The 9,597-nt window shown below is 34.7% G+C and overlaps 2 protein-coding genes across 2 annotated transcripts in view; both read right to left on the bottom strand.

Annotated features, from left to right (window-relative positions):
* The window catches only part of LOC109824239 (transaldolase), a 21,036-nt gene extending 11,932 nt beyond the window's left edge, over positions 1-9,104 (bottom strand). The window contains exons 1-6 of the mRNA XM_020390782.1: positions 8,972-9,104; positions 8,762-8,885; positions 8,642-8,723; positions 7,897-7,972; positions 7,728-7,811; positions 7,532-7,636 (exon numbers count right to left, since the gene is read on the bottom strand). Of these exons, the coding sequence (XP_020246371.1) occupies positions 7,532-7,636; positions 7,728-7,811; positions 7,897-7,972; positions 8,642-8,723; positions 8,762-8,885; positions 8,972-9,025 (525 nt within the window). The 5' untranslated portion in view covers positions 9,026-9,104. The remainder of the gene's footprint in view (positions 1-7,531; positions 7,637-7,727; positions 7,812-7,896; positions 7,973-8,641; positions 8,724-8,761; positions 8,886-8,971) is intronic.
* LOC109824246 lies at positions 1,076-5,665 on the bottom strand. The gene is made up of 2 exons (XM_020390795.1): positions 4,667-5,665; positions 1,076-4,621 (listed from the first exon to the last, which is right to left on the bottom strand). Exons 1-2 carry the CDS (start codon positions 5,390-5,392, stop codon positions 4,328-4,330), a joined length of 1,020 nt encoding a protein of 339 aa, XP_020246384.1. The 5' UTR covers positions 5,393-5,665; the 3' UTR covers positions 1,076-4,327.

Raw genomic sequence — 9,597 nt, 5'->3', positions numbered from 1 at the left:
AGATAATGAACAGTAACAAAAAAATAATTTCTATAAATCTACTTAAGTCGTATCCAAACTCCGACAGTGATGTGTTTAATGTCAGCATTGCCTGTCCCAAGCCAGGATAAAGGAGGAGGGTTGCGTTAGGTAGCCGACAACCAGCGTAAAACATAGTCAGATCCACATGAAAAATAAATCATATAATATACTCGTTAGGGCGTCCCCCCACGACGCGTTGCATCGATACCACCCTGATGCAATGATAAGTAAGCAAGGGTGGTTTGCTAGGGCGTCCCCCGGCAGCGACACATTACATCGATGTCACTTCTGTGTAATGACAAGTAAGCAAGGGCGTTCTAAGAATATAATAGGTTACCTAATAGTATTAGGCATAGACTAGAATGGTCTAAGAGTGAAAATAGTAGGAGACCTTTACAAGAAAATAGATTTAAATTAGCTATTTTGAATATAGGTACATTTACCGGAAAGACTATGGAATTAGTAGATGTCATGCATAGAAGAATGATAAATATAATTTGTTTACAAGAAACTAAATGGAAAGGTGAAAATCTAGAGAAATTAAAAAGACCGGATATAAACTTTGGTACACGGGAAAAGAGAAGAATAAGAATGAAGTGGGAGTTCTTGTAGATAATATAATAAAAGAAAGCGTTGTAGAGATAACAAGAGTTGGAGATAGAGTAATACTAATAAAAGTTGTGTTAGGTGTAGAGGTTATTAATATTATTAGTACTTACGCACCGCAAATAGGCTTGTCCGAGAGTACTAAAAAGAAATTTTGGGATAAACTAAATGAATTAGTACAAGGAATCCCATTTGGAGATAAATTATTCATAAGAGGGGATCTTAATGGGCATGTTGGTAAGGATAATAACGGATATGAGATGATACATGAAGATTTCAGATATGGAGATAAGAACGATATAGGTAAATCAATTTTAGAGTTTGCAATATTGTATACTTTGATAATAGCAAATACACTTTTTAGAAAAAGGAATGAACACTTAATAACCTTTAAAAGTGGTTTTAATAATAATCAAATAGACTTTTTTCTTACTAGAAGGACGGATAGGTTAATATGCAAAGATTGTAAAGTTATACCAAGAGAGAATTTAAGTACACAACATAGATTGATGGTCTTAAACATATCTATTAAGAAGTAGAGTGAAAAAACTAACCTGAACAAGAGACTAAGAACTAAATGGTAAAATTTAAAAGGAGATAGTTTAATACATTTTAAAAATAAGATAATAAAAGAAGATATATAAAATATAGATAATAAGACTAATATTATGTGGAATAACATGTCTTCTTGTATTAGGAAAGTGGCTAAAGATATACTAGGAGAATTTAAATGTTGTAGCTTAGACGATAAGGAGAGTTAGGGGGTGGAATGTGTACAAAAGGTTATTAAAGAGAAGAAAAATTTATATAAAGAGTAACAAAAGTGTAGTAATAGGGAAAACTTCAAAAATATATAAACTAGTAAGGAATGAAGCAAAAAGAGCGACTAGTGAGAATAAATACAAGGCTCGTGAAAAGTTTTATAAGAAATTAGAATCCAAGGAGGGAGAGAAAGATATATGTATATAAGCTTGCTAAGATTAGAAAGAAAAAGTAGAGATTTGAGTAATACTAGATGTATTAAAAGTGGGGATCAAAGAGTTCTAGTGACCGACGGGAAAATAAAAAAGAGGTGGAGTTACTTTTATCAATTGTTTAATGATAACTAAATAAGTGAGCAAAATAGAGATTTTGACCATATAGTGAATGATAGAAACTATAGATATTATCGAAAAATTAGGATTAGCAAGGTTAAAGATGCTCTAAAGAAAATAAAAAACAAAATAACCATAGGACCGGACGATATCCCTATTTAAGTTTAAAATATCTTGTAGATATAAGCGTAGGATAGTTAACTAAACTATTTAATAAGATTATCGAGACGAAAAGAATGCCAGATGAGTGGAGAATTAGTATTTTGATACTGATATACAAGAATAAAAGAGAAATACAAAGTTGTTCGAATTATCGAGGTATAAAACTCATGAGTCATACAATAAAACTTTGGAAGAGAGTAATTGAGCAAAGTCCACGAAAGGAGACAAGTATATCTGAAAATCAATTTAATTTTATACCTGAAAGGTCAACTATAGAACCTATACATATTTTAAGACGGTTGATGGAGAGATATAGATAGAAGAGAAAAGATCTACATATGATTTTTATCGATCTAGAAAAAGCTTATGATAGTGTCTAGAGAGGTAATGTGGTGGGTGTTAGAAAATAAACATGTATCTAGTATATATATTGATGGGATTAAAGATATGTATGATAGAGTAACAACTAGAGTAAGAACTAATGAAGGAGAGACTATTTCTATCACCATAGGTTTACACCCAAAGTTAGTTTTAAGTCCTTTTTTTTTGCATTAGTTATGGGCCAATTTACTAAGTACATTCAGAATGAAATCTCATGGTATATGTTATTTACCGATGATATAGTGCTAGTTAATGAAACTAGAAGAAGCATTATTTTTAAAGTAGAAAGATGAAAACAAGCTCTTAAATCTAAAGATTTTAGAATTAGTAGAATAAAAACAGAATATATAGAGTGCATTTTTAGTAAACTAGGAAAGAAAGAGAGCCTATGTTACATATTAATGGCTAAAAATACCTAAAACTAATCATTTTTACTATTTAGGATCAATCATTAGGTATGATCTATGTTGCCTAGGTATGGGTACGGGTACGGGACACGGCAAATTTGTAAAAAGTAGGGTACGGGAACACGGCTGTATATATATAAAATAATTCACTTTAGATCAATACTGAATTAAATACCTATTACATTTTCATTTTTTTGTTATGTAAATAGAGATAATAAATAAAAAACTAAAGAATTTGTTATGTTGCAGGTGTGAATTAAGACGTCGGGATGGCAATGATCTCTTGGAAAATTGAAGACAAAAATGTTAAAGAAGACAAGAAAGAGGAGGAACATATAGAAAAATAGATCAATTTGTATGTTATATACTTATATTATTATGTAACATTGACTTGTATAATCAATGACAAATGAAAGTTATGTAACTGATTTGAAGATAATACCAAATTCTAATTTTCATTACTTTCATCTTGAGCATACAAAAATACAAGCCTACCTCGTAAAACGAGAGTTAAAAATTACAAGCATACCTTCACAAGTTAGAACTATACCCCAAAATATTACAAATTTACAAGCATCCATCAAAATATTACAAGTATATTGTTTAAAGTTGCAAATATACCTCCAAAAGTTAGATCTATATCCCAATAACTTACAATTCACTAGCATATTCCAAAAGTTAGATCTATATTCCTTGCACCGGTTAGAAGACAATCAACATTCAACATTTTCATACTCATTAAATACAACGGTCTCAAGCTCCGGCTCGTCAAGAGAAAGGTTTGCAACTTCTAAAATATCAACACCATTGAATGATTCAAATTCATCTCCTCCTATGTCCCACATCTTTGTCTCCTCATTAGAGTATTCCGAGGATCTCCTAGAAAGAAGACGGAGATTTGTGTGAACATATACCAAATCTTCTGCTCGTTGTGGAGTCATCTTATTCCTCTTAAGAGAATGAATAAATTTATAAGTGCTCTAATTTCTCTCACAACAAGAAGAGGAATAATGATGCCCAATCAACTTTAATGCTAACTCTTGCAATTTTGGTGTAGATGTTCCATAGATAACCCATCAAGACTTTGCATCCATTTTTCCCCTATCATCCAAAGAGTCATGATCCGCAAATATACCTTGTGCGGCGGAAAATTTAGCAAATTCCACATTAACCATTCTCCGCTCCTCGGAGTTAGGAAAATAACTCTTCAAACATTTAGCTCTTTCATTTGAGATCTCAGGATTTATGTGTAGTGCAACCCCATTTGGAGCTTCAATGAGCCAAGTCGCGCTATAATATCTACAAGACAGAAAAACATTCATAAATAATATCAACTATTATAGTCTAACCAATGTAGATTAAAAGTTTATTTGAGGAAAAAAATGCTCACTTTGGGTTTAGTGAATGAGCTAAGCAATGTAATGGTGTATTGCTCTTATTCTACCGATCAACAAGGATAGTATGTACCACATTGTAAAATGATGAATATTCATCATCTCTCTTGCCTTCTTTTTTATAAATACAATTCTTCACTTTTTTAATCATAGAATCTCACATATCATAAACTAAGTGAAGATTTGACTTGTCAGTGTCGGCGGATCGAACCATGTTATAGATTGGCTCGGTAAAAGAGATAATATATTCTATTTTATCCCATCAAATATCATCCAAAATTTTGTCCTTACCAAATTGAGCTCTCCCAACATTATCATCTTGATAAAGACTCCAACTCTCACTAATGACCATGTCCATAAGACCACGCTTAATCTTCTTGAATCGTCGCAACATGATAACAACCGAAGCAAAATGAGTTTCGGCTATAGCAAGCATTTTTAACTTCACATATTCATTGAACATTGACAATCTCATGGAATGATTCATTATGAAGTTTCTTATAACAACAACATCATCGCTAACTTCGGTGATCCAACTACATTCCTCATACACTACCTCATTTCTTTCGGTATTCATCCAACTACATTCCTCATACACTACCTCATTTCTTTCGGTATTCTTCGCCGCACAAATATTTTTTAAGACAAGATTGAGTGTGTGGACAACACATGGAGTCCAAAAAATACGAGGATGTCTTCCTTGCACAATGCCTCCCGCAGATTTGCAAACCGGTGCATTACTGGTTATGACTTGTACAACATTATGAGGACTAACCTCTTCAATGGCTTTCAAGAGAATATCAGCTATATAATCCATATTTTTAGTCCCCCCCTCCGCATTGACGGCATTCAAGAACATTGTTCCATCTTCGGTCACCACCATCACATTAATGAGAGGCCTTCTTTGTGAGTCGGGCCACCCATCGCTAACAATAGAAACACCATTTGCTTTCCATGTTAATTTTATGGGCTCTAATAACTTCTCGATATGTGCCTTTTCTTTTTGTAAGAGGCTTGTTCTTAGAAGATTGTATCCGGGAGGAATATAACCTCCAAACGAATTGCTTGTGGCATATTTAAAAGCTTCGATGAAGTATGGATTTCTTGCCAAATTGAATGATAAACCCCCCGTGAAAAATATTCGGGCAATGAGACCATGTAGGTGATTTCGGGCTCCACGATTAAATGATTGTTCTAGGGTGTTCCCCACACTTCTTCTCTTCTTAGCAATTTCTTTTATGATGGTGGTTGTTGATGTAGGTAATGGAACACTTTTGCCCTTCTTTGCCTTCAATCTAAGCCCCGCTAGCTCCAACACTTTCTTCATCTCAACAATATTTTCATTCTTCACATTTGCACAACACTTGATTCCAAATAATGGATGTCTTAAGAGATGTGCTTTTACTCTTGAATGAGAACTCTTAAAAGTTTCAAGACAATAATTGCATTGTCATTCCCAATTTCCACCACCTCCCGTTGCTTTTCCAAGTTTTGTGACATATCTCCAAAGAGGAGCATTATCATCCTCTAGCTTGCTTTGTGAACTTGGAGTCTCCATCTAATTCTCTACAATTATTAACAAGAAAATACTTACATATAAGAAATAGAAAGCTATTTTTATTTTAATTAATAATTTAGAACTAATAAAATTACCTAAATAAATAAATACAAACATTAAAAATAATTTATAATTCAGCCCCCCTATATATGTTCGGGAAAAACCAAAACAACCCCAAGGCCCCCAACTCTCATCTCATCGGAGGAAAAAGGAGAAAAAAAGAGAAAAAAGAGGGCGTTGGATCTCCCTGTCAAGGAAAAAGGAGAAAAAAGGGCATTGATCTTGCTGTCGAGGAAAAGGGAAAAAATGGGAAAAAACAAAAACGAAACCCTAAAAACCATAAATCAAACCTTGTCTTCGAGCAGAGGAGTCGTCGAGGAGCAGGATTCGTCGTCAAGGCGCTGAAATCGCTTCGTCGAGGCTTTGATTTCGTCGTCGATGAGTTGATTTCGTCGGAGGAGCAATACTCGTCGTCGAGGCGCTGAAATTTCTTCATCGAGGCTCTGATTTGCTGTCGAGGAGTTGAGTTCGTCGTCGTCGGAGCAGGACTCGTCGTCGAGGCGCTGATATTGCTTCGTCGAGGCTCTGATTTTGTCGTCGAGGAGTTGAGTTCGTCGTCGAGGAGCATATTCGTCATCGAGGAATGGGATCATCGAAGGTGGTGAAAGCAGTATCACTTCAGAGGTAAGGGTTTTTCAAGTGGGCTTGAGCTATTGGGCTCAAATAGTTGACGATCGGTCCTGTTTCAAAATTTCAGCGATGTTTTTTTTTTTGCGCGAGACGAACCGTGTCCCTGCCGTTTGGGTGCGGATCCGCACCCAAAACGTACCCAACACGGGTACGTGGCCACAAATGAGGTGTCGGGGTATCATAGGGTATGATGGTGATGGTGAGATAGAGGATGATATTGTGCATCAATTAAATCGGGATGGTTGAAATGGAGGAGTGCTTCAGGAGTCTTATATGATCGTAAAATACCAATGAAACTAAAGCAAAAATTCTATAGAATAGCTATAAGACTAACTATGCCTTATGAGTCAGAGTGTTGGGCAATTAAAAAACATGTTAAAAAAATGAGTGTTAGATATGAGAATGTTGGGGTGGTCTTGTGGATATACATTATAAAATAGGATAAGGAATGAGTGCGCCCGTAGTAAATTAGAGGTTGCTCCTATTGAGGTTAAAATGAGAGAGAATAGATTAAGATGGTTTGGTCATATACAACGGAGACCCCTTAGTGCGCCAATTAGGAAAAGCGATAATTAGAGTTAATGGGACTAGGAGATCTAGAGATAGACCTAGAATGATTTGCTAGAAACAATTAAAAATGTTATGATTAGGACTAATTTAACAGAGGTGATGACTCATAACAGAATAGAATAGAAAAATAGGATTCATGTAACCGACCCCAGACATTTGGGATAAAGTCTTGGTTGTTATCGTCGTACTTAAGTCGTATCCAGAATGCATCCTCTTGTGCCTTGAGAGTCTGCACGAGCATGTGCATCTGTGTGCAATTTCTGTCTCTGTGTTGTATCCTTGTTCTAATTTTGAAAATGTATCATATCAACAAGTTTTCATACCTGAATCCCATGCTCCATGGTAACAAAATAAGAAGATAAAAAAGAAGAAAAGTAAACATACTATAATATTTCTTATATCAGTCTATGGGACAGATTCATCGTCAATGATAATGTTGGATCCAGATACAATAAGACCCATACCTGATCTGCTTAAATCCTAGAAACCCAGCTGCAAATTAAGGCAAACCAAAATATAAAAAGAAACCTACAGTATAAGTGTTAAGGTGACATGACTATCAATAGAACTTAACAGAAAATTTTATGTCACTCATACGAACTATATCGATATCTATATCTATATTATTTCCCAAGTAATGAAATATACCTTCTTGACAATTCCTTGAGTGTCATAAGCTAGACGAGCATCGACCTCTGTTGACACCCGACCAGGTACTAGCCTTGCCAAATCAGCTCCAACATTTACCAGAGCCTGTCAACCATTCAGTTACTTTTCCCTTTTTGATTAAAGTCATATTATATCAATGCAACTCCTCCCTTAAAAAGAAACAATCCTGACAAACCTTGTTAGAGAAACAGGACATCCGGTCATTAGCATTTTCTTGCCCGTAGCATTCACTATCCGCCAATGCTGTCTCTATAGCACTCTACAACCAAACATTCCATAAACATCAACACTCTATTCAATCAATCGTCAATTCTCTATCCCCAAACTATAATTGCATTTATCACCTTAAATTTGGTATCAGGAAGGCTGCAAATTCCTAGCAGAAGTGCAGAGCTCACAGTGGCAGCAGTAGGAGGAAACCTAATTTTCAATTAAAAATATTAAATAACCACAAGACATCACACAAAAGTTAAGTTTAATGGAATATTTCTCCAATTGACACACAAAAGTTTACCACAGGAACTAATTTGGAGCACCTTTATATGTGTTGACTATTTCAATGATTTAAGGGGATAATTTCAAAAACTACAAAGGTTTAAAGGAACAACATGCAACTAATCCTTTACACTGTGTTTGGATGGGGGTTAGAGGATGGAAATTAAAGTGATATTTCATTTTCACCCCGTTTGGGAGTTTTTTTTTAAGGGTTAGAGGATGGAATGGAAGTTTAAATTTCCTCACATTTTCCTCCCCCAATTTGGGCGGTAGACGATAGAATTGAAACCAATATAAAATTTTACAAGATGATAAGAAAATTATACCCTCATAGCTTTTTTATCATTTAATAGTTGACAAAATATCTTAATAATATGTAAGAGTATTTATATAACTTTATTTTTTTTTTTTCACTTCACTCCCCTCCTCTTTATTAGAACTTCCAAACAAGTTAAAATAAATTTACTTCCGTTCCGCTTACTAAACTCCTAAACAACATTTTATATTTTTAATATTTACCTTTCCATCCCTTCCCTTAAACTCCCAAATAAAGCATTAAAAACAAACTGAAAGAATCATAGAAGATAATAAAACCTCTCGAAATCATCGAAGATGACAGTATCGGGCACGATCTCGCTGAAGTTGGACACGGCGTCCAGCTCCGTACACGAATCTTCAAAGTCAAACATCAATTCAACAAAATTAGAGATCAAATCTCAACAGAAGAAGAAGAAGAAGAAGAAGCATTGCCGGCTGATGAAAAAACCCTAGGAAATGATCGATGAAGATTGAAGACGAGATTCGATGGCGATCGGATCGAGGAGCTCAATCTGGCAACCTGCAGTTCAATTTTGAATAATAAAATTTTAAAAATCAAGTTAGAGAGAGAGAGAGAGAGAGAGAGAATTGGGGATCTGAGATTACCTTTGAAGGAGAGAAGAGAGCAGAAGAGGATGAAGAAGGGACGGAGATTGACATTTTTTTCCCCCAATAGGAAATGAATTTCTACGAGTGAGGAGCGACTCCGCTTCATTGCTCTCCTTTATTGTTGGGTTCTTCTGCAGGTATTTTGTTGGGACGAATATGTCCCTAAGCGTCATCCACAATGCCACATCACTCTTTTTCCGACTTTCTACTGTCTTTTTCTTCCCCTCTTTCTTCTTTTGATTTGCACATACTTAGGGCCCGTTTGGTTGCTAAAGAGGGCTTGAAAAAGCCTGTCAAAACTGACAAAAACTGTCAGTTTTGACATGTTTTTTGGTAAAAACGTTATTTTTTGAGGCATTTTTGTAAGAAAGTCTAGCAAAACTTTTGTCAGGCTTTCTGCCCATTTCAACTCCTCTTTTCAGCAACCAAATATGCCCTTACAATTGTATTTGTTCTTTATGTAGTTATTTTAAATTATTTTTTTGTGTGTTTTCATTTAAAGATAAAGAAAATATTAACAAAACTATTTTTTTCTACGGCGTAGAATAACATTTTTATATTTAACTAACTACAAACTTATAATTTTGAGTGAAAAACAAATAGACTTTGATTTTTTTTTTTAA

The sequence above is a fragment of the Asparagus officinalis genome, chromosome 1 (assembly GCF_001876935.1).
Source record: "Asparagus officinalis chromosome 1, Aspof.V1, whole genome shotgun sequence".
NCBI lineage: Eukaryota > Viridiplantae > Streptophyta > Magnoliopsida > Asparagales > Asparagaceae > Asparagus > Asparagus officinalis.
This window is presented reverse-complemented; position numbering and strand designations above follow the sequence as displayed.

What these genes read in the sequence shown, in the direction of transcription:
- LOC109824246 (XM_020390795.1), bottom strand. Translation starts at nt 5,392, where the DNA reads ATGAAGAAAGTGTTGGAGCTAGCGGGGCTTAGATTGAAGGCAAAGAAG. An exon ending in AGAATACCGAAAGAAATGAG is followed by an intron (nt 4,622 to 4,666) that starts GTAGTGTATGAG and finishes GAAAGAAATGAG; the next exon opens with GTAGTGTATGAGGAATGTAG.